This window comes from Anguilla rostrata, chromosome 14, assembly GCF_018555375.3.
Source record: "Anguilla rostrata isolate EN2019 chromosome 14, ASM1855537v3, whole genome shotgun sequence".
In the NCBI taxonomy this organism is placed as follows: Eukaryota; Metazoa; Chordata; class Actinopteri; order Anguilliformes; family Anguillidae; genus Anguilla; species Anguilla rostrata.
This window is the reverse complement of record NC_057946.1, coordinates 29,902,557-29,927,465: the sequence shown is the minus strand read 5'-3', so window position 1 is coordinate 29,927,465 and position 24,909 is coordinate 29,902,557. Positions and strand designations below refer to the sequence as shown.

Sequence of the window (24,909 nt, the reverse complement as noted above, 5' to 3'; positions counted from 1 at the left end):
ATATTTTTGTCCATTTTGCCAGGGACCCTATGTTTAGGTATCTATGTGGTTATTTGATGTGAGGTGCTTTGTTATTGCTTTGCAACCAGTTTGTACCAGTGCCCTGTTTTCACATTCATCATTTGTGCATGAAGAATTGACGAAAATGTGGATTTGATACAGCTTCATTGATCAGATTGTTTTCACAGGGCAATTGTCACTATAATATAAACAATGAACTCTTCATCATACTCTTTGTTGGAGGGGGGGGATTTTCATTAAATTCCATTACATCTATTTGCATATACTGCACTTCTGCAGTTAATTAGGGCGAATGACATGCAGCGCCCTCATTGCTCCAGCAGAGGGCAGCACATATCAAGAAATTGACTTCACGCGTTTTGGTACTTAATGGTCGCTCTAATCCAGGGTGTCTTACAAAGCAGCACGATGTCAGGAGTGAACATTCAGCTCTGGCTGGGTCTGTGATTTATCTTCGGGGGCCATGAAACAAGAATGTGCACTGAAACGGGCTCAGCTTTCAGGACTGTGTACTGGCAGTTCCATACCCTCTTCATGGTCAGCTGGGTGCATGAAGACATGATTGGGTGGATAGATAAGGTTAGAGGGACCGCAATGACGGATTGGAGCACGATGATGCACTGCCGTCGAGAGGAGGAGAGAGCAGGGATATCAATGAAACACATGATAGTAAGGAGTATAAAATAATACAAACAACTGGCAGAGAGTTTACAGGCCTCAATAGAGATGAATGTTTTATACAATTAGCTAGCAAAATACATGTTGCTGAAGCATGGTTGTGAATGCGAAATAGATCTCTCTAAATTGAAATTATTATGCCAAAATAATAATAATGCAAAGATGAACTCTCTCTCTCTCTCTCTCTCTCAGTATGATGTGTATGTTCAGCTTGGTGGAGAGCAAGAGTGCCACCTTCCCTATAGACAAACCACGCCACCTGCTGGATGACAGCTTCTTGGAGTCTCATAGCCCATCCTGGAACCCGTCGCACAGCTCTGAATACACCAATGGCCTTTCGCTAGGTACCCACACAGCTCTGTCTGAACCAATGGCCTTTCGCTAGGTACCCACACAGCTCTGTCTGAACCAATGGCCTTTCGCTAGGTACCCACACAGCTCTGTCTGAACCAATGGCCTTTCGCTAGGTACCCACACAGCTCTGTCTGTACCAATGGCCTTTCGCTAGGTCCCCACACAGCTCTGTCTTTACCGATAGCCTTTCGCTAGGTACCCACACAGCTCTGTCTACTACACCAGTGCCCTTTCGCTAGGTACCCACACAGCTCTGTCTGCACCAATAGCCTTTCGCTAGGTACCCACACAGCTCTGTCTACTACACCAGTGCCCTTTCGCTACGTACCCATACAGCTCTGTCTACTACACCAGTGCCCTGTCGCTAGGTACCCATACTGTCTACTATAGCAACTGTCTTTCACCTTTGGTCAGAGTAGGAGTGTAGATCTAGGTTCAGCTTACCCTTTGAGCTCATAATGGATAGTGTTGAGATGTGACGGGGAAAATCTGATCCCAGATCAGCACTAGCCTATTCTGAGACACTGTATGTATGCAGGTTCCAGTTTCACTTATGATAGTGTAAGAGTTGAGCTACATTTACATATGTGTGAGGATTTATGCAGCGCTGCCACAATCAAGTGGTTAATCCTGATGACCCAGTGAATATCATTACATTATTCTGCCAGCAGAGGGCGACAGATCCTAAAGAATGAAGTTCCCAGTGTTTGCCCAGTATTGGCCTGTCTGTCCCGTGATCACTGCCAGTGATCTTGTGGATGCTGTGCTGACCTGAATCCTCTGTGTTTGACTCCAGGCAGCAGTCAGAGTTCAGTCAGCGAGGACCTCTTCATCAGAGTGGAAAGGTGAAAACCTGCTCTTGCTTTGCATCATTCTGAAATTCTAAAACATCATCATAAATCTAGGGGGCCAAAGCCCACTGTTTAATGCAGTGGAATGCCCTAGAACCAAGCGCAAATCCAGACCATTCCTAGACCTTACAATGCACAACCAGTACTGGATTCTGCAGGGCTGGGGGGGGGTGTAAAACGTTCCTTTATTTTAAACTATATCAAGGGCAGATCTCTGATGGAAACAACAGCACCTTGGAAATCAGAACTTTGAAAGTCAAGCACATTGAAATGCGAGAGTGTTTTTAAATGTCAGACATCTAGGACTTTAGAGGCCTGGGTCTGCTCACAGAACTCTGACGGTTAAATATGTGAGCAGGAGCCGTCTGTACGCCACGCTGGGGCCCAACTGGAAGGTACCGGTCCGGAACTCCCCCAGGAGCCGCAGTCACCTCCACAGGTACGGAAACGGCATGGTGAAGGGTCTCTCGCTCTCTCTCCATCCCTCCTGCTCCCTCTCCATCCCTCCTGCTCCCTCTCCATCCCTCCTGCTCTCTCTCCATCCCTCCTGCTCCCTCTCCATCCCTCCTACTCTCTCTCCATCCCTCTGTTTCTCTCAGTATCCTTCCTGCACTCTCTCCATCCCTCTATTTCTCTCTGTATCCCTCCTACTCTCTCTCCATCCCTCCATTTCTCTCTACATTTCTGTCTCTTGAATTTGTTCATAATCAAAATTCAGATTCATTGGCATGAAAAGAGGAATTTATTTTGCCTGAACACAGAAGAATTTACGGATATGAAAGCAGAAAAAGGGAATAGGATTACTGTACAAATTGATTAAATTCAGGAAGTGTAATTAGTTCTGTAGAGGGGAAGTGAATTGCCAGTGCAGCAGGCTCAGTCTGGGAGGGAACAACACGCTCTCGGAAAATAAAAATGGCATAAAAACTGGAACTCTCTCTGTGTCCAGCTATTCTGTCCCTCCCGTGGGTTTCACAGGATGTGCGATAAATGGCAAATGTAAAGTGACCCTCTTCAGTTACACATTGTGGTGCTAATGCTTCTTCACCTAATAAAAGGCTGAGTTACTGCTGATGCCTGGGTAATACTGCGCATGAATTGCCCTATATTTCTCACAGCTTGTGTGAAAGTGCAGATTTGTTTCGCTGCGGTGGGAGCAAAGTCTGTACACTGTGGGCAGTCTGGTCTGAGGCCAGGCTGTGCTCAGTGAGGCTCTACGTTGTCTTTCTCTTTGATTAGTCACCACGGTCTTTCAGGGACAAACGGAATTGCATTTTGGGGGGGGGGAGGGGGGGGCATTGTCTGTGGCGTGACCTTTGTTGAATGTGCTAGTTAGAACAGTCAGACTGAATAGGCGAGTGATGGTGCTGAATGTTAGCTAGGTCTGTAAGACTGGATAAATGGTCCTCCTCTCCCCAGCCCCCCAGGATTTGATCCTGTCCTGCCAGATAGTGGGGTGGGCGGGGCCATCATGGAGGGCCCACTGCGCAGGAAGACCGTGCTGAAGGGAGGCAGGAAGCCTACGGTGAGTGGGCGAGCCTCGCTTTACCTGCTCCACCTGCTCCATGTTTTACCTGCTCTACCTGCTCCGTGTTTTACCTGCTCTACCTGCTCCGTGTTTTACCTGCTCTACCTGCTCCATGTTTTACCTGCTCTACCTGCTCCATGTTTTACCTGCTTGAACCGTTCTGCATGCTTCTGATCTCTTTCGATGCAAACATTATTTCAAACTATTAGATTATATTTTTGTGTTCTTTTGTTTTTGTTGTAACAGTTCTCTTCCTGGACCCGGTTCTGGATCATTCTCGCTGGCACAACACTGACATTCTACAGCTCCAAAGCTCTGAGGGCCTCAGAGAGGAAGCATGTGAGTTTGAGTCATTTTGGCCTCCTCAGGCCCTGGTCCTCAGGCCTGGTCCTCAGGCCCTGGTCCTCAGGCCCTGGTCCTCAGGCCTGTCCTCAGGCCTGGTCCTCAGGCCCTGGTCCTCAGGCCTGTTCTCAGGCCTGGTCCTCAGGCCCTGGTCCTCAGGCCCTGGTCCTGGGGAGCCGCAGGGTCTGCTGGTCCTCACCATTACTCACCACTCAATAGATCAATTAAAGCAGATGATTACAAAGTTAATTCACCTCAGGAAGCAAAAATCAGTAGTAGGTAGGTTGGCCCTGGTTTAGTTTAATTAGTTTTATGTATTTTAATGTGCACGTGTAAATGTAAAATGTAAATATTATCTAGCAGCCTGTTTCTCCCCGACAGTACAAATCCTCGCCGTGTAAGACGGTTTCCCTGGCCGGCTGGATGGTGGTGTTACCGGACGACCCGCTGCGGCCGGACGTTTTCCAGCTGAGCGATCCCGAGAAAGGTGAGCTGCTGGATTGCTGATTAAATATTTATGCAATGAATAATTTCATAGCTTGTGGCACTGATGATGTGTCGTGGTCTCTGCTCTTTGCAAACTTTTCTGTATGCACTTTTGTAAGTCACTCTTAATAGGAGTATTTGCTGTATATGTTCAATGTGAATGTACTTGGAAAAAAAAGACCATATTATAATAATTAGAATCTTTAAATTATAATCACGTTTGTATACCCTGTTTACAGCAGGATGGCACACAAGTAAGTTTGCTTCATAAAATAAATAAATAGAAGCATGATTAAAATAAAGTCAAGGAATTTAGGAGACTAACCATTTTAAAGTAATGGTAAGATATTCAAATGTATAGATCACAAGAATCAATAGAATAAAATAAAGCCAGTTAATGAAGACAACAGGGCACACTGAAGCAGCTCTTCTAATCTACTGACATGCTTTTCTAGAATGCTGGCAGCTTCAACCCAATTTACCTTCTGAAACGAGATGTGGTGTACGAAACTAGCTGCGGCGCCATGCCTGTGCTAACAATATAGGGTGTGTGTTCTTGTGTGTGTGTGTGTGTGTGTGTGTGTGCGTGCGCCACACACTTTTGCAGGCAACGTTTACAAGTTCCAGACGGGATCCCGGTTCTCAGCGATAATCTGGCACAGGAGCCTGAACGAGGCGTGTCGGAGCTGTCGGCCTCAGGTGCGGTAGGGTGTGGGGCCTTTGTATTCCCAGAAGTGTAACTGTAACTGTAACTGTGACTGGCAAAACCAGTCTCCCATCTCCAGGATGTTCCTGAGCTGATAAACAACATCATACTTACACTATAGCCTCACGTATTTATATTTTGTTCTGTGAAATAATTTTTCATGACAAATTACTTCAAACACGTATTTATTCGCATTTACTTTATTGAATGGATGCTGTTTAAATAAAATAAATAAAACATTTCTTGTGCATTAATCCACATTTCTTGTGGATGCTGTTTAAATAAAAATAAATAAAACATTTCTTGTGCATGAATTCACATTTCTTGTGGATGCTGTTTAAGATAAATAAATCATTTCTTGTGCATTAATCCACATTTCCTGTGGACGCTGTTTAAATAAAATAAGTAAAACATTTCTTGTGCATTAATCCACATTTCTAATGGATGCTGTTTAAATAAAATAATCATTTCTTGTGCATTAATCCACATTTCTAGTGGACGCTGTTTAAATAAAATAAATAAAACATTTCTTGTGCATTCATTTTTGGAGACCCTGACCCCCAGCAGAGCCGCACAGTCAGTGCAGTTAATGTGTGTGCGTTTCCCCTCGCAGATACCCACCAACCTGATGTCATTTGAGTAGACATTCACCCCAGACCGGACAGCCAGCCCAGCGCTGTATATAGTGCCAAACCCATTCGCTCAGGAGGAGGAGGAGGAGGAGGAGGAGGAGGAGGAGATTGCAGAGTTCGCTGCCTGTTCTGCTGCTGCTGTTCAGGAAGGCCTTTTGACACCCATCTCAAACTGCGAGGGGGTGTAGGGGGAGGTGAGAAAGGACCGACGAATCGAAACGCAGCGGGACGACCGCTAAGCGGTGCGGTTGGAAGCTGACACACACACACACACACACACACACACACACACACACACACACACGTACACACACACACACACACACACACGTACACACACACACACACACCCACACACACACCCACACACGTACACACACACACTCACGCACACAGGCTTCCTGTAATTCTGCAGAGGGGCGGTTTTTTGAGACCTCCAGCACAGAGGTCTTACTCACAAAGAAAACTCCCGCGATGGACAGAGCGCTCCCGCGCATAACGCTCAATGCTCCAGACCCATTTCAGTGCAGAGATCAGCTCCAGTGCCACGAACGCAAGGGGAGGGGGGAAACCGACGCATCTAAATATCGCTTAGGACAGATAACGATGTCCTGCAACAGCGGTGCGAAACTCCGGTCCTGGAGGGCCGCAGGGACCGCTTTTGTGTTTCTTTGTGCGCGGTTCAGCCAGACGGCGACTTAAATTCATTCAATTTTACCATTTACGTGCTCAAAAACACACCAAAAAAGAGGACACATTGTGGCCCTCCGGGGCTGAAGGCTGATTCTCCTGTCATACATAGTAGCTGCTTGTCTTCCATTGTAATTATTTCCTTTGTATTGATTGAAACATTCAGTGTGTGTACTGTTTAGAAGATCCTCATGAATTGTGCCCATCTCTTTGTATTTATGTTATTTGGAGCTAACTGGTTCGATATTGACATTTGCGTAACCTCCTTTAGTTCTGACGTCTGCAAATGTCATGTCGTGTTGGTTGGAAATTGTTGCTAAGATATAAAAATACTGCATTTTACACAGTTGAAAACGAACTTATTTCAGGTTTGGTTGACCCTTGTAATCTTGCTTGTATGAAGAATAAGGATCAACTTAGCTGTGTCACAATAAACAGGTTGAATTGCATTAGAACATGTAAAGGCCATCGTTTTGTGATGTGTAAGTGTTGTGAAAAGTTTATTGTATCATTTTTTATTTCAGTCACTTGAAAGCTATATTTCTATAAGCTATATAAGAGTTGAAATCTTAGGGTTTTTTTTTCATTTGCTGGTCTCTCTAAAAAGGATACATTTTTATTTATATTTTTCTTCTTGGACCCATTTTTGCAAACTAATTCCACCATGCTTGTCTGTAGTGACGACTAATTGTGATACAGCTTTGGCCGCTCCAGGAATCGCTCCATTTGCTTTGTAATGCAGTCTGCTGGGGCCATGCCAGTGAGTCTCATCAGTCAAATTTCTTCTAAACTTAGCCAGTGACTCACAGGTTCAAACTGGTCAGACGGCCCTTTGCCTGACTGGTGAGAGCTTTCGATGAGAGCTTTGAGCTTTCACAGAGCCGGTTCCATCCCCCGCCCTGGGCGTGTCAGAGTGTCCCTGAGCAAGACACCTAACTCCCAATTTCTCTGGTGAATGAGAGGCATCAGTTGTAAAGTGCTTTGGATAAAAGCGCTGTATAAATGCAGTCCATTTGCCATTGACGGTTCCTACCAGTGACTGACAGCACTCCGTCTCCAGCCATTACGGAGTGCTGGGGCGCTCAGTTTCCCCATCACAAGTTCTTCAGACTCATCAGATGCGTCACTTCAGCATTCCTTCTGTCCTCTCTGCTTCTTAAGCACAGGGGTCTATGGTCACAGGAGCTTCCAGTATTATGATACAGTATAATGCAGAACACCCATTGGACACGGTCGCTCCGTTTCAGATCGAGATATGATTGAGCTAGTTAAATAATAAAGAGCAAAGTTAATAATTATTTAAATAGCTCAATCATATCTTGATCTGACATTCTTATAAGCACCAGCTACAGCTGCAGACTGCAAGTGTATCCTAAAGATTGTACTGTGTTCCAGCACAGGAGTGAACCAGCATGGGTTGCAGTCAGAGCTGTCAGAAAACTTAAACTAAGGTAACTGGTTGGAACAAAAACAGCTTGGGGACTGGTCCTTCAGGGCTGAATTATGGCTTACAGTATTTTCAGAAGATGTCAGACTGGAATGTTTTGGCTTCAGCAACAGGAAGAAATAACTTTCAGTGTTAAGAGTACAGGCATGAGTATCTGGTGTGTCTGAAGAATGTGCCCTTCCCCAGCACTTTGAAACTTAAAGGTGAGCCACCTATGAAAGGAATCACCAGGAAAAATTCCAGGCTGAAACATTTTCCCATTTGCTTATTTATGATGTAAAATGCATCCTGGGTCCTCGGTGTAGTTTTCCACAGCTAAAGTCAAGTTCTGTAGACGACGTGATGTCACGTGGTAATATTGCCCCCGCAGACACAGCGCAGTTTAAAAGCATCCTGTGCAGGATTTTGTTGCTTTGCTGTGGTCCTGTGTTTACAATCAAACAAATCTCCTCCTTTGTCTTCAACCTCTCCCACTCACCCTGATTACCCCCACCTAACGTAGGCAGCTGGATAGCTAGAGGTAACGTTAGCACCGTGAACTAAGTGACAGTAAGATGGCAGATGCGATGATAGCTTTATTCATTCCATTATTCTGAACGTAATAGTGGTTCTTCAACTTGTTATAGCACCACTAGCATCACTGTTCAGCTCCTTAGGGGTTTTTGCCTTGAATCCCCACTAGTCAACTTTCTGCAATACTCCTACTGAGAGAAATCAATCATTTACCAAGTGGACATGCAGAGTTTCGCTGTGATAGTAGCATCAATAGTCCAAAATACAACAGTGTGGCTTTGCGGGGATGCATTACTTTTAGCCTTTTGGCTAGTAACTGCTAGCAAGCTATCCAGGCATGGCCTCTTTTGAAGGGGGAGCAAGAGCACAGAACTGTATCCGTTATTATACATTTCTGGGAGATGGAGCATTATTTGTTCAAACCAGAGTTTACCGAGGAGCAGATGAGTGAGAAAGACAAGCCAGGGGACAATGGCGGATGGCAAAAGTTGTTCTGGGTAACGTAGGAAAATAACGCACTTGAATCAAATCTGGAAGAAGCCTGACAGGATAGCAAGTGAAAAATTGTGAATAATGATGAAGAAAAATATATTACACATACCAGATAGTAAGCCCTGGAATGAACTGCACATCACTGCTACACGTTTATTAACGATGCAAGTGTTCTGGCCTGGAGTATTTTTATTACGTGTTCATTTAAAAAACGTCGTCATATTACAGCTTCACATATCATAGCTTTATGTCTGTAAGTGGTATATGTATTGTTGCTTATACCAGTGTGAATAATGTTTTATTATTTTTATTTTTTTATCTGAACACTGGTGCATTTCTGAACGTAGTACTCTTGTAGATGATGTAGACATTTAATTTATTTGATATTTTTATTTTTGCACAAAATGTCATATTGCCTCTATGTACTACTATATATGGCAATCACATTTTTTTAAAGCTTGTGAAAGATATTCTGTGCTACTGTATTAGACAGTATCAGAGTATTTGTATTTTGAATGAAGGATGTAGAAATGTAAATTAGTGCCAAACTGTTCTACTAAATTTAGGACATTTACTTTGGATTTTGGTATTTATATTTAGGATACCCATAAGGCTAAGTTTAGTTTTTTTTTTTTTGGCTGTGTTTTTCCATGGGTGAGGTATGCCAAGCTAAATAGTTTTCCAGGACATTGTACATTTGCTACTACTGTTGAAATTGATAACCAAACCCCTACCCCTGTCCATTAATTAGCTATTATGTAATTACAATCAATTGATTCAATTGAATTGAATCAATCAAAGAAATTGAATATGAATCAATTGATTCATTTACATTTAGCCAGGTTATTTGTGTATGAAAGGATACAGTCCCAGTGGAGTACCATATGGGTTGCTCAAGAATACCAGCATGACAGAAACTACTCGGAACGCACCTGAGCATCGTAACAAAGTGAGCAATGGAGTACTTCTCAGCACCACAGAGTGCATGTGGCTTGCAGCAGGGGTGTATAACAAGGGCCCGTTCATTTTGGATTTCATGGCAACCTCCGTTTAGTTAAGGTAATTACACAGTCAGTAATTTGATCTGTCATTTTTGATAAAGCCATTAGCCACAGCTGCAGACTGGACTATTGTCTCACTGGTGAAAACTGCTGATGAGAACCAATTCCGAAAAGATTTTTATCCTCAAATCAGAGGATTAAGAGAATCGGTAATTAAATTAAAATAAGGAAGATCTATGGGCCTGTGCAGTAATTTCCTGTTGAAGTTGTAGATTAGTAACTTCTCATTTCCACCTTGTTTGTCAGATTGGGTGATTGCTGGCTTGTGTTTGACAATCTGTCAGTATTTGATCTTTGAGGGGGAAAAATGAATTTCATATCCTGTTTTTGGAATCGGAATTGGCAGAAATGGTTTTTGGAATAACCTCCTGGAATCATCACACAACAAATCCCAAAATTTGAATGGTCAGAAATCACTCTGCACGTTTCTGGAATCAAAGTGAAAATGTTTTGCTTTGGTTGAATAGATTGTAAGATGGGACAGTTATTTGACGTAGACAGTCAGAGTAATTAAGGCAGAATGATTGGTTGGAACAGTAGCTCGCACTGGCCTTACATTGCGCCCCTGGGTTATTTCATGCTGAAATAAAGCATATCCAGAAACAAAGGGAGACTAGTAAGAAAAAACTGTGTTGGAGTACAGCAACACATGCGAATAAATCAATCAATCAATCATGAGTTTGAAGCAAGTACTACTATAAGCTTTTATTCTTTTCTGTAGGATTTTGTTACCTTGGAACTGTTAATAATTTGCTCTATTTTTAATTGTGCATTGACAAGTTTTTGCAAATAAAAACACGTTTATATACATACCTGGTGTCCAGGTTTGTTTGTTTGTGTGTGTGTATGTCAGAGGGGGCGGGGGGTTAGGGCAGGTGCAGTTACCACTCAATGCCAGCAGAGTGCAGCCAATGAGATTTCCCCCAAAATTGTGAAGGAATTTACTCGATTTAAGCAGACAAAAGGACCGTCCTCTGGTTTTTTTAAAATCATAATCAAAGAACAAAAACCCAGGAGACAGGGACCTGCTCCATAAAAGCCACTAGCAGCCCCTCGTGGCACATGGGACTGTCCACAGTGTCAAACATTTTCTTTCGGTCTGCTCCTCACAAGAAAATTCTGAAAACTGCAAGGTCACAAACATTGGTTGTTTTGCCGATTCGTATTTTCAAATCAAACTATGAGGCAGAATTCACAATGTATTTATTTCGTGTTTCACATTTTTATCACGAAAAGCTGTGACAGGGTTTAGAGTGCTATATTTTTTCAGTAGGTCACACTGTGGTCTCACAATCTTCCATAATCTTCAAATGCAAATAACAACTCACTTCCTGTTTCTGCAACCACACTCACACAGTAGGCAGCAAATATGTCGTATTTTGAAAGCTTTGCGTGTGTGTGAGGCCAACAACTGATAATCAACTTCTGCAAAACATCACAAGACCATAACATATATATTTACATATATATTTACTTGGCTTTGCGGTATTCACATTTAAGATTTCATGACAATAATTGTACCACTGTGTACCCACTTATTTTTTATGGCGCCACAGCTTTCACTGAGTAATAAAGACTTGGGGGGGGCGGGGGGGGAAATCACCGTCTGGACAGAGTGACAGAAGCACTGAGCCTAAATGAGGGCAGGATAACCTTTTCTTGAGAACCACAGCCCTCTAGAGAGCCCAGAACTTGAGAGATGAAATGCCCTTCTCTCACCATCTTTAAACACCCCACGTCATTTAAAACTGCCATTTAATCTCGACCCTTTGTCTTTGAGCAGCTTTCCTCTGTGCACTTCATTGTCATTTAACTTGCTTTGCTGACTCTGAATTGTAAAGCAGAACAGCAGTCATTTAAAATCAGAAAAAAACCAAAGCAGCTCTGTCTGTAGAACAAAGGGGCAAAGGTAGAAATGCTTGCTTTCAGTAACTGGGTTCCAAAGAGTATTTTAAAATTAATCATTTATTATTATTATTATTATTATTATTATGGTTGCTTCAGTAACCCACAGGATATTCTATTGCATACTTATTTTTATTTTCTTAATTTCTGCATGCTGCCCCTCCTACTTAGACATTCCATTCCAACCTCATAATATTCAGCTAGATTTAGTGCATGTGATTGCTCAAAACTTTTTGAAATTCCAAATAATTTTGGAAATATTTCCAGTTTTTTTGGGGGAGGAAATCGTTATAAGGTACGCGAAAAACACAATAAAAAGTCATTCAAACATTGCATACTTAATTATAAATCACCTTGTGTCATCATGATGGTGGTTGCATCATCATTACGATGGAGTTATTTTCTAGAACATCTGTCACGTGAAAAAATGCATACGTCATCAATGACAACCCCACTAATGTTTATTCATACACTTCACAATCTCGTTAATAGCACAACTTCATTAGTATTAGTTGTAGCAATAAAACAGAACTTCAGTTCCAGCATTACTGCGACTAATAACAGTATTAAAGAAATAATATCATAATAACAGCAACAATTATAAGCAAACAATATGAACAAAATGGCAGTAATAATATTTGCATCATTACGAAAGGCACGAAACTGGCAGGACATCTTTATGGGTCGAGCCCTGCGGCCCCGAGCACCCGGCTCAGGGTGCGGTTCACGTTTCGGACAAGGGCGGCGCTGTACTTCCAGAGGGTGGTGTCCCGCACCAGCTGGCTGTCCCGCACGCCCAGGTCGTCCCGCTTGCGGCAGTGGTGCATGCGGGCCACGGAGGCGGGCACCTCCATGGAGGCGCCGCGCTGCCAGAGCGTGTGGTGCACCGAGGTCCAGACCACCGCGCGCGGGTTCACCACCAGCTTCCGCGCGTTGAAGGCGAACGGCCGCAGGGGCTCGCGGTCCACGTGCCGCAGGACGTTCACGCCCGGGACGCGGGGCCACAAGTCGAACCGCCCGCCGTCTCCGAACACCTCGGTGCGGAACACGGCGTCCTCGAAGGAGAAGCTCTCCACGCCCAGGTGCCGGCTGGACAGGAAGGCCATCATGGCGCCCCAGGTGTCGTGGATCCGCGGAACGATGACCTCGTCGATGTCCACCAGCGCCACGTACGCGCTGGCCTCCATGTTGCGGTAGAGGCAGTCGTTGAGCGCGGCGATCTGGCCGTGGTAGTGCAGGTCGCCGGGCCCCAGCGAGGGCTTCCAGCTGTTAGAGACGCGGAGATAGCGGTCCACTTCCCAGGGGACCACTTCCAGCAGGCCTTCGGCGGAGTAGTGATCCAGAACCTTCCGCAGCAGCGGCCCGCAGTCACTCTTGTATACGAACACTTTCCCCGCCCCCAGGAGGCGGTACATCTCCATCGACTGGACGAACTGCAGGACGTTGCTATAGTTACCGAACAAGGTGGAGACACACACCGAAAACTGCCGGGGGAAGGGGCCGGTGGCGTTCCGGCCGGCCTCGCGAATCCACAGGTAGGGCTCCCTGACTTCCGGACGTTGCCGGGCAGAGACGGACACCTGGAGGGCCCGCCCCACCTTCTCTGGCACCCGGCACAGGAAGTCCACGGTGCCGTAGGGGAAGTCGAAGTGGTCCGAGTGGAACAGCGTCTCGGCGGGCGCGGTGAAGACGGAGGGCCCGGTGCAGATGTGGCAGTAGAGGCGCGGCAGTCCGGCCCGGCGCGCGATGCCGATCACCCGCAGGGTCCTGGGGGCGAACCGCTCGTCCCGGAACGCGGAGACCAGGAGGACCGCGCCGCCGCGCGCCGCCACGATGGTGTCGTCGCTCAGGTTCACGCCGCACGAGTGCACCGCCGTCTCCGACACCCGCTTGCCGTTACCGTACCACCTGACGGCTTCGTGGAAACCGTACCGAAAGGCGCAGAACAGGGGCCAGCCGAAAATGGCGACGACCATTATCGCGCACGGCAGCTTACGCGGATGCATGCTGCCGCTTCCCACAGTTCACATTCTCTCCCTCTCTCCCCGGATCAGAAACACATAGGCGCAGTACAGGGAGATCTAGAAGACCAAGAAGGAAACAAAAGGAAGATAAAAGCCACTGAAAACACATTTACTAAATAAATAAATAAACTAGAAGAGTGCAGATCTCCGCCAGGCGTGTTAGCTTTGCTGAAGCAACAATAGAGGCTACACAATCAATGCAACCAGACAAGTACAATATTACAAGTTTTTACCATGTGCCACTGAAAATCCCAAAAAACGCTGATTCAGTGAAGTAACGCTAAAGGTGGTGACATGTTAACTAATTTCATTCATATCAGCCACGATGTGTTAAACAGAACTAATGTCTGGCACTTTCGTCTCAAATCCGGACAGGAACAATTCCAAAAGACCAGCGATGTAAAATATCAATTTCAACGTGAAAATGCCAACAAAATAATTGCCACAGATTCAAACATTAACATACCCCGTTAGTTAGCGGATTATTTTATTGGCATTTTAATGTTGAAATTGACATTTTACATCGCTGGTCTTTCATTCCAAACGGAAGCGGCTGTTGATCACTAGCGGCCCCTACCGGCCAGTTAGGAGGAGTGAGGAGTTAGCACTCAATGTATTTCAATGGACAATGATGGAAATTAATTCAAATAAAATACTTGTCGTTGACCGATTTACAAAATATTCAAGAATTCAGGTCCTTGGCCTGCTGCCAGTATGCACAACAAGTCCACGCACAAACACACACACACATACACGACCAAACGCATAATGCAGAACAAGTATAGCACAGTGTAGCACAGTGGGTAGGGAACTAGACTTGTTCGCGGTTCATTCCACGGGTGTGATCACTCGCCTACGGCCAGTTAGGGAGAGTATTACATCAATTATTTCATATCCAATGATAAATGGAAAATTCAATAAAATGTGCGATTTAAAAATTGTGTGGTGCCAGTCTGCATAAGAGCGCCAACAACACACATACCTATAATGTAATGTAATGTAAAAGTATTAGGCTGATAGGCCCAGTAGTATGCGAGATTAGCTGCAAACACACACACACACACACACACACACGCAACCAAACGCATAATCCCATCCAGGCTCTCGGCTGGCGGAGATAATAAAATTCACAAATGTAGGCACATAAAAATTCAGAGCAACCAAGCTGCTGATGCTACCTTCAAAGGTGACTTATTATGTTGAATACAACCTTTTACACCTAACTGTAAAATTTTTACCACAGGGGCACAGGTTAGTAAGAACAATTAGGCCTGCAGGTCTTAGTGACTATGCTCACTCACACTGTCACCAAAAACGCATCTCTCGTTCCCTCACCGCAGAATTCCTTCCCCCAACATTAAAGATAATTACCCTAGTCTGCACACTCCTCGGGGGGTGGCCACCAGACCTGGGTCAAATACGCATTTGTTCTGGATTCAAATACTTTTCTGTGCTCTATTGATCTTGCCCGGTGTAATTGAGCCTGCCAATATGACCAGAAGGCAGGGTCTGCACTTTTTGAGAGTATTTAATTGGGTCCAATACACCAGACAAGATCAGTAAAGCGCAGAAAAGTATTTGAATCCAAAACAAATACGTATTTGACCCAGGTCCGGTGGCCACACTCACACATTCAACACCTGGCTAGCATCTGGAGCAGTCCCTTCCCCCTCACTTCCCATTTCGGCGGACCTTTGACACTCATAAAGGTTAAATATTAAATGTAAAATTGCCAACCAGGACCTCAATGTCTGGATTAGAACGACTCAACTTGTGGCAGATAATCGCAAAAAAGAGAATTGTAATTTAGGAATGAGTTCTACTCCTGTTTTTACCTTTACATTACAACAAGAGGTGTGCAGATTCAAATAATTAAGTCACTAAACAAATAAGATCGCAACTAGCGTGAAATAAGCTCGTTTCACGCAAGTTGCGATCCGCGAGATGCGATAGCTTTCTACTGCTCGTTACACTTGCCTTTCGTTTCACTTAGCTTTCATGTAGACAGTCAGTAAATCGGCTGTCGTTCTCACCTGGTTGCCTCATTTTGGTTTTGTATTTGCTTTTTGCTTTTGTGCTTTTTTTCTGACGAGTGTCAGAAGCCAAGGGGGTGGAAAATTCGGATTTGCATTTAATAGCTTCCTCTGTAACGGCCATCACACAGAACTTGTATGTTTACCGTAGCCTACCTTTTCCATTTAAAAAAGCTGTAGGCTATTTGTTCTCGGTCAGGGCTCTGGCGGAAATTTGCAAACTATCAATCGCATCGTGGACTTTTGGGAGACTAAACTGCTCGTTGAAGTTTCACTTGACGCATGTATTCGGGCTCGGGAAACTGAATTAAATCGGTATTTACAAATCGTCGCTTTTACAGACGAATCTGTACGGAGGCTTCGTGCTTATTTCATATCCGAATCGCTTTCGTGAAACGAGCCCCCAGGCTCACTTGGCTGGATAATAACACAATAACACACAGTTAATGGAATGGTAGATATTCAATTAAATAAAATAGTTTTTAAAATTAATCAAATAAAAATATCTACATTTATGCATTTTCTTCTTCATTAGAATGCCAGTTTGGGCCGTTTGCAGTTAAAATTGAGCTGTGCATTCTCTCAGAAAGACAGGGTCCAACAAGCCAATACCAAACAGAGCAGGTAAAAGCACATGAAATGCATGATGAAAGCCTACCTTCACAATTAAAGCCGCTGTCGCTCCTCGGGCGACTCCTCGAGAGCGATAATAGTCTCCATACAACGTGCGTTGTAGAGAACTTCAACATCTAAGAATGTGGAAGTGGCCGTTTGTCTTTACCGTCCCTGCCAGAAGTACCTTCAAAGTTGTGCGATTGGCTGACAGCAACATCATGACTTCAAGTTGTAGTAAATACATTAATCACATAGCCATATACAAGCGAGTCGTATGAAGTTGAATACCACCGTGTGGCAGAGCAAATATGAGGGGTTGAAGTAACAAAAATTACGTGATAAAAATTAAGTTGGTTAATGTGCAAGTGAATTGATGAATGTGCAGTTAATTGATAAATATTTAGTGGGTGAAGAGCAAGTGATTAAAAAAACATCAATGATTTGAATAAAACTTCCTTGATTTAATAATTACATCCTTGCCCTTATTGACCATCAAGATAGCGCTGCGTGGATCTTTTTCAGTTTCCAAATGGGATGAAATACAATTCCCACATGCCGCTTAAAGCTGGCAAATAACTCAGAAGAACGGGTACTTGTACGCAGGAGTTCACACTAGACATCCCTATATTCCAAGGCTGATCTTGGTAATACTGCAGGAGTAGCACTTTGAAAATGGGCAAAGTGCCACACATCAATGGATAGTATTGGTTGTAATCTTAATGGTTTCCACAGTTCTTACTTGCCTAAATCTGTATGCATGCACTTATGAAAGCTGCTCTGGAGCATCTGATAATTGCTTAAATGTAATGGTAATGGATACAAACTGTGCATAAACAGGCCTTGCTATAAAAACAGATGCTTCATTGAAAAAATGTATCCGTAAGATTTTGCATTGGGCTCCATACATGAGGCGATGAGGGGGCTAACCCAAATGCATGCGTGACAGAACGTACACGTGGGACGCCTTGCTCCTTTGTACACGTGGACATGGCAGGGACAGATACTGCCACACATTTCATCACTTTAAATGGTAAATGGACTTTAGGTGCCGGGGTTAACTGACTTAACTGTTTGTTTGTCGTGAAAATAATTACATTTTACATTTACACAAGGACACTGGTGCCATTGATGCAAAGCACCATAAGTACCAATAGCTCCCCTTTGTGGAGAATCGTCAGCCTGCTTACCGTGAGTGCGCGAGTGCTTGAGTGAGTTACAAACCAGGTCTATGAGGTAGGGCGCGTGGATTATCGTAATTTCAGATTGGGCTGGAATATAGCTGTTCGATTCAATCACAGGTCAAAACCTACCCCATCGCATAAAAATCAACCCAAATTTTATCACTGGAATACAATGGAGTTATGCACATTTGTAAGTGAGCGAGGAAGTCCGTCAACTAAACCCAAAAAATGCTGCACACATATTTTTGAAAAAAAAAAAAAAAACAGTTTGGTTAATGTTTCAAAAAGAAGCAAAAGACACGGGTTACAGTCATTTTGTCCACAGTATTATGTTCGTCAATTTCTATATCCTTTTGTTAAACATATTCAACAAGTGACATCTTGTGGACATTTCAAGACAAGCAGGCCTATTATAACGTCAGAGTAATTCCAGTAGACCGATCGTTCGTGTGAAAACACGTTACATCTTATTACTGTACTATTTTGGAGCGCCGTTTAATTCCCCGATTTCAGCAATTTAACCAAATTTGTTCGAGATTGCCATTTTACGTCCGTCCTCGCGGTGAAACAGAGCGCTGACAACCATCGCTTCTTAAAAGCGTTTCACCAGCTTCGGTGGGCAGCCACTGCCCCAAAGGGATCTAGTACATGTAAACCCTCACCTTAAACGAAAAAAATGAAGTAATTCATCCGATTCATACACATCCGATTGAGACACCGATTCATCCGATTGAGACACTGACCCATTTCAAACGACGACTGACGACTCACCTCTTCAGGCTGCACCTCTCCCCATCCCTCCCTACCCCCCTGTAAATGACTGTAAGTTTAGGGTTCTAACTAGGCAGCTGTTTCGTAGGTGACTTAGGTGCATTCACTGTCTTAACTACTGCTTGTATTTTTTCCATAGACTGCGTTGTTGCCGTTCTCGTTGTGTTAGTGTTAATCAGTTTAACCTTCAGGGTCCAAGTTGAACTATGCGGTTGTTCCCTGCACTTGGACCGGTACTTCTCTCTTGGGGTTTCGTCATACTTGTTCCTGGTTATGGTTATACACTTTGTTGTACGTCGCTCTGGATAAGAGCGTCTGCCAAATGCCTGTAATGTAATACACATACATATTTGGGTGCAGCTGAAGCTTAGCCGATATTGTCTTTAATTTCCCAATATATAGCGATTAAAGTGACTGTAATAACTGGAATTTCATACGATACCAAAATATAAACAATTGAAATGGAGCGTGCAGTTGGAGAGTCCTCGCGGAACTTTTCAGGATTCGTTTGTAAATCGTGACGAAAAACAATGTTTGTAAACATTAAAATAAATGTAGCCTAATCATTAATGTGTTGTTAAAATGTGAACAAATTACCAGTCAGAAGCATTCCAGCTGCCAGGCAAGGTAGAAGCAGAGTCATGTGTTATCAGAAAAAGACTGGGAAATGTCATCGGCGGATCCAGGATTTCATGGGTGTGGCGTTGTTCAAAGTCAAGATGGCGTATCGAGAAATGTAGTGTGTAGGCGGGCGATCTCCCGCTGAACTGTCGACTTTTGGGCACATTTATTATTCAGTCAGAACTGTTTGGCATCCTACCAGGGCTGCCAAATCCTGTTCCTCGTGATCTATTGTCCTGTAGGTGTTAATTTCAACTATAATTTGGCGCACCGGCTTCTACCAATTAGCTGCTCAATGCGATCTTCAGCTGCTGAATGAGGTTTTCTTTGTTAAGGTTGGAATGGAAACCTACAGGACGTAGCTCTCTAGGAACAGGATTGGGCAGCTGTCTTCAAACAGAAAGCCAGATCGAATGCCGCCCGTCCTATACGCAAGACACGCACTGCGCGTAAAGGCCTCTCTTCTCCGTTCACGAAGCTGACTCACTTTAAATCGTGGTACATCACATATTGTGATTGTTTTATGTTGGTGAGAAATACACCTGTTAAGTCCGATTGCGATTGTTAGGTTTTGAGAAGCCAGTTGACGTAAAGATACCATGGTTATTTTAAGTTTCCTTCGTGGTATACCCCCAGGAAAGCAGTTTTTGACTTTATTTGTATATTTAATTATTTGTTGTTGCACTGTTGAGGAATAAAGTAGCAGTATTTGGTTTTGCTTTTTATTTCAATTCCTTAAATATTGTACTTTTTAAAGTACCATACTATTTCATACTGGAAAAAGCAAAACTTTGTTTTATTTCTAATGATAGTGACCCATGTAATACAGGCACACACACACACACACACACCCATAACATTGTTGTCTCTCTTCCATGTTATGTGGCAGGATACCCAGAGTTTGTGGTGGAAAGGGATGGTGTTTCACCTGGTCTGACTGCAGTCTAGACCAGGGGTCCCCTACCCTGTCCCTGGAGAGTCATAGGGGTCTGCTGGGATTTGTTTTCACTTTAACATCACCAGCCAGTACAGACCCAATAAGCCAGAAGAGGTGAGTGATCTCCTGCTTTAATTGACCAGTTAAGCGCTGAGTATCCGTGAAAAGCATCAAGCCCTTGCAGCTCTCCAGCAGCAGGGCTGGGGATGGCCAATCTAGAGCAGTTCATAAAACCGGAAGAGGATGGGATGAGTCAGATCGCTCATTCTGAAAAGGCCCCTGAAGAAGAAGTATAAAATGGGGCCTTTTGGCAAGCACTCACCAAGGCAGGCAGAGACACGAAATCTTTTGCAAACACGGGGCTAGAATCGCGAGAGGAAAAGGGAGGGCAAACGGCTTTTATTACATCCTCTTTTGCAGAAGATAAAAACCCTTTCATCAGACATCCCTTTCATTTCAAAGCCTTCATTCAACTCAGAAACCAATCAAGAAAATGTCCAGCAACAATAAAACTAGTATTAAAAATAAATTCAAATGGCATAATGAGGGGGAAAAAAAATGTTTCAGAACGAGGTAGCCGGACAGCATTGAGAGAGATCATCTCCGCGTTCGACGCTGTAATTCAGGCGTTCGTTGAGGAGCGAAGAAAGAAATGACTTTTTTTAAATGAACCATTCACTGATAGAAACAATTAATGGAACCTTATGGCCAACACAATGCCTTAAGAGTGCTGGTGGGGGTGGCACAAAGACCGCTCATTAAAAACCCTGCAGCCTGTGGATTCTTTCTGCATCAGAAAATCCTGCCGTTCCAAATTGCATCTGCGTGCTAAATATGAAGGCATACGAAATTACCCCCCTCTCCCGTGGGCTCATGTTGTCAGCCAGTCAGGTGAGGAGAAGTACGGTGCCAAGAGAAGCAGTGCTGCTTACTGCCTTTTACACTAAAGACTGCTATTATACTACCATTACACTACTGTGCACACACACACACATGTATCGCCTGCACAGAAAATGTAACTCGTACTTGTCATTCTGGATAAGGACGTCTGATAAGCACATATAAAGCATAAAAAAAGGAAACACTGTATTCTCTTGGACTTCTGGGTTGAAGCCTTTACCCAGATATAAAAGCCAAGTCTGCAGCAGCCATTCTGTCTGCCCAGCGTGGTCTAGGACACGCCGGAGAAGCAGTGCGGACGGTCGGTCGGTGGAACACAGGAAGAACACGCACCTCGCATGAAGACACATGAGCCCCGCCCCCGCGTGTGAACACACGAAGGGCGTGGCCACTCTAGAATGCGTAACCACCCGCAACAGTGCAAAATAAATCCCTTAAAGATAACACTCAGTAGTTTCTTTCTACATTGCATGAAGGTGCACCATGAATTCTCAGGCAGCGAAGCGTTTTTAAATCTTAAAAGTGACTAGCAGTGAATGTGTTATTTTTGTCTGCATTTAAGTACAGCTGAGGCAGACAGGGCCAACTAGGATCTCTCTCTGAAGAGTTATCAGCCCGGTGACTGCAGGTCCCCAAACCATGTACCCAGAATGCACTGCAGGTCTTTGTCCCATGCACCCAGAATGCACTGCAGGTCTTTGTCCCATGCACCCAGAATGCTTTGCCCATTTTGTTCCTCAGGAGCAGGAGCATCCTTTGTCCACCTTAAAGGCACCCCCATCTTGTCATTTAATCACTCTTCAGTCTTTCCATGAAGGAAAGGGTCTTGTAGAGGAACACTTATCTCTTGGTTGCATGGACAGCAGTCCCTGAAAGACAGCTGGCTCCATATGCTGTGAAAATCCTGCATTTATTTTGTAGTTTTTTTTTTTTTTGGCAGATGTGGAGATGAGTGATTGACAGCAGAGGGCCCACCCCTTTTCAGTTCCCCAGATTCCCTCTTCTTGCCACAGGGCGGATTCTGAGAACAAGAGTGAAGCTGCTGAATCCGGGATATCTGGAGGAAGAAAACAAAAAACACCAAAATACACCAATTTTTATCTTCTTTCTGTTTCCAGCCAGGATCTTAGTTCCAGCTCTACAGTGGGAAAGGGCTATAATGAGCCAGCCTGGTTCCAGCTCTACAGTGGGAAAGGGCTATAATGAGCCAGCCTGGTTCCAGCTCTACAGTGGGAAAGGGGTATAACGAGTCAGCCTTGTTCAGCTCTACAGTGGGAAAGGGGTATAATGAGCCAGCCTGGTTCAGCTCTACAGTGGGAAAGGGGTATAATGAGCCAGCCTGGTTCCAGCTCTACAGTGGGAAAGGGGTATAATGAGCCAGCCTGGTTCAGCTCTACAGTGGGAAAGGGGTATAATGAGCCAGCCTGGTTCCAGCTCTACAGTGGGAAAGGGGTATAATGAGCCAGCCAGGTTCCAGCTCTACAGTGGGAAAGGGGTATAATGAGCCAGCCTGGTTCCAGCTCTACAGTGGGAAAGGGGTATAACGAGTCAGCCTTGTTCAGCTCTACAGTGGGAAAGGGGTATAATGAGCCAGCCTGGTTCAGCTCTACAGAGGGAAAGGGGTATAATGAGCCAGCCTGGTTCCAGCTCTACAGTGGGAAAGGGGTATAATGAGCCAGCCTGGTTCAGCTCTACAGTGGGAAAGGGGTATAATGAGCCAGCCTGGTTCCAGCTCTACAGTGGGAAAGGGGTATAATGAGCCAGCCTGGTTCCAGCTCTACAGTGGGAAAGGGGTATAATGAACCAGCCTGGTTCCAGCTCTACAGTGGGAAAGGGGTATAATGAGCCAGCCTGGTTCCAGCTCTACAGTGGGAAAGGGGTATAATGAGCCAGCCTGGTTCCAGCTCTACAGTGGGAAAGGGGTATAATGAACCAGCCTGGTTCCAGCTCTACAGTGGGAAAGGGGTATAATGAGCCAGCCTGGTTCCAGCTCTACAGTGGGAAAGGGGTATAATGAACCAGCCTGGTTCCAGCTCTACAGTGGGAAAGGGGTATAATGAGCCAGCCTGGTTCCAGCTCTACAGTGGGAAAGGGGTATAATGAGCCAGCCTGGTTCCAGCTCTACAGTGGGAAAGGGGTATAATGAGCCAGCCTGGTTCCAGCTCTACAGTGGGAAAGGGGTATAATGAGCCAGCCTGGTTCAGCTCTACAGTGGGAAAGGGGTATAATGAGCCAGCCTGGTTCCAGCTCTGGGGCTCTGACTCACCCACTGAGCTCTGTGCACTACACCAGGCCATCGTAGAGGGACAGGGCCTGCACTATGGAGGGGTCCGCCTTTGAGCCCTCCTGAAACTCCTGCAGGGTCAGCAGCCCATCTGAATTCTGGGAAAAAAAGACAGTTTAACACCATCTGCTGCTTGTCAAGACACTGTACCCCCACCCTCTCCTAAATTTAGTGTAACTGCTTGGTTAATTTTACTACTGGATTATATGAACAATTCCTATTTTATGTCAGATTAAAGGAGAACTCCAACGAAAATTATGTAATATGTTGGTACAGTACCCATGTAATTTATAATACGTCACACACACACACACACACACATATAGCCCACAACAAACAAAATGTGCAGAACCCCACCCTGAAACAGTGAAGTCACTTGACTACAATGCCTTGTCTTCCCCTCCATTGTAAATAATGAATTAATAAAATTTGGTGGAGGCTGCAAAAGGCTCTTGATGCAACTAAAGCATTCAGTGATGACTTTAAAATGATCATTGAAATCAGAATCATAGAGAAAACCATAAAGGCCATTATCCAGTTCAAAAGACACCTCCATTCGCTTAAATTATAAGAGGAGGAACTTGTATCCCAATGACATCATCACTTCCAATGGTCTTGCGCAGATAGATTTGGTTTTGATAAATGAAAAATATACTGTATACCAATTATTTTATTTATCATTATTTTTCAGATAAAAAACAATAGAAGATAAGTATCTTAAATTTAAAAGACATAACAGCAAATAATGATTTTTGGCTTCTTGTGTAACTGGTTATTTCAGGTGTAGGCCAGTCACCCTGAACCCTGAACCCTGATCCCAGACAGGTGGGAGACACCAGGTGGGCGGAGCCAGGTGTGACCCTACCTTGTCCATCATAGCAAAAATGTGATCGACGCGCTTCTCTGGTGTGTTCTCCTCCTCCGGCAGCTCCACTGTGTTGCCCTGGAGATGCACAAGACACCACATTCCATTCTGAGGCTAATAACAGCTGGATGCTAGGGTAAGCGCAGGCCTCATGACCTTTGACTTCTGATGATGTTCTGTTCTCTAAATGCCAAGTTGAGCCCAAGGAATCTCTAGTTTTATAAAGGTCATTCAATCAATCTGACATTATATGTTCTATGCTAGAGTGCATTTACCTCTGAGTGGTGCAGTTCAATCTACCCACACTCATTTAATTTCAAGGGTGAACTGGATTCTCAGATCATCATAAAGGATTTTTGTATTTTTGTGTACAAAGCAGCCTGATAATACTGGATCCCCCCAAAACCCGCCCTGGCAACAAGCCTCAATGAACACGATTTGAAAGCTGTCTTGTCAACAGCTACTGCACTGCTGCAGACATTTTAAACAACTGCGAGGAGAGGCAAAGAAACACTCCGGAAAACAGCCGAAAGGCTGACGCATGTGGCACCAAAAATAACGCTGATCACCCGTGCGCGTGTGATGCAATGGCTGCGGAGGTGGGAGAGCAGCGGAGAGCGGCTGCTCCTCCTCTTTCTTTTCCTCCTCTTTTGGCCACGGGCAGATCTTACTGTCGTCTCCCAAACACCAGGGAGGACTTCAGGACCAAGGACAGCAACTGGCAACCCGAAGGAGTAGGTGGAATGCTGGTAATCCAGCCTGGGCCTGTCGTTCATAAAGTGCCTTAGAGTAGGGGTGCTGATCTGGGGTCAGTGTTGCCTTTAATCTCTTTATGGATAAGGTTAGAATGTAGTCAGAGAAACCTGATCCTGAATTGCTCCTGTAAATATCCAGCTGTACAGCTGTACTGCATGTGCAGTCATTACTCATTACTGCGTGAGTAATGAGTAAACCGTACAAGTCACTCTGGTG

At 44.5% G+C, this 24,909-nt stretch overlaps 3 protein-coding genes across 8 annotated transcripts in view; 1 reads left to right on the top strand and 2 right to left on the bottom strand.

Moving 5' to 3' along the window:
- LOC135239756 (ras-specific guanine nucleotide-releasing factor RalGPS1-like) overlaps nt 1–10,611 on the top strand; it is a 126,586-nt gene extending 115,975 nt beyond the window's left edge. For all 4 annotated transcript variants that reach the window (XM_064308690.1, XM_064308692.1, XM_064308691.1 and 1 more), the window contains 8 exons: nt 892–1,043; nt 1,850–1,898; nt 2,263–2,343; nt 3,324–3,429; nt 3,679–3,771; nt 4,156–4,261; nt 4,868–4,959; nt 5,580–10,611. In XM_064308690.1, the coding sequence (XP_064164760.1) occupies nt 892–1,043; nt 1,850–1,898; nt 2,263–2,343; nt 3,324–3,429; nt 3,679–3,771; nt 4,156–4,261; nt 4,868–4,959; nt 5,580–5,609 (709 nt within the window). In that variant the 3' untranslated portion in view covers nt 5,610–10,611. The remainder of the gene's footprint in view (nt 1–891; nt 1,044–1,849; nt 1,899–2,262; nt 2,344–3,323; nt 3,430–3,678; nt 3,772–4,155; nt 4,262–4,867; nt 4,960–5,579) is intronic.
- Nucleotides 10,612–12,145: 1,534 nt separating this feature from the next.
- Nucleotides 12,146–19,419, bottom strand: LOC135239758 (uncharacterized). 2 transcript variants are annotated; one of them, XM_064308697.1, is made up of 2 exons: nt 18,928–19,419; nt 12,146–13,787 (listed from the first exon to the last, which is right to left on the bottom strand). In XM_064308697.1, the coding sequence occupies exon 2, from the start codon at nt 13,710–13,712 to the stop codon at nt 12,384–12,386; it is 1,329 nt and encodes a 442-aa protein (XP_064164767.1). In that variant the 5' UTR covers nt 13,713–13,787; nt 18,928–19,419; the 3' UTR covers nt 12,146–12,383. The 2 variants fall into 2 exon arrangements, with proteins under 2 accessions (XP_064164767.1, XP_064164766.1); XM_064308696.1 differs by lacking the exon at nt 18,928–19,419 and adding an exon at nt 16,422–16,659.
- Nucleotides 19,420–20,265: 846 nt separating this feature from the next.
- Nucleotides 20,266–24,909, bottom strand: part of LOC135239759 (neuronal calcium sensor 1-like) — a 31,043-nt gene continuing 26,399 nt past the window's right edge. For both annotated transcript variants that reach the window (XM_064308698.1, XM_064308699.1), the window contains exons 7-9: nt 23,938–24,015; nt 23,055–23,170; nt 20,266–21,845 (exon numbers count right to left, since the gene is read on the bottom strand). In XM_064308698.1, the coding sequence (XP_064164768.1) occupies nt 23,072–23,170; nt 23,938–24,015 (177 nt within the window). In that variant the 3' untranslated portion in view covers nt 20,266–21,845; nt 23,055–23,071. The remainder of the gene's footprint in view (nt 21,846–23,054; nt 23,171–23,937; nt 24,016–24,909) is intronic.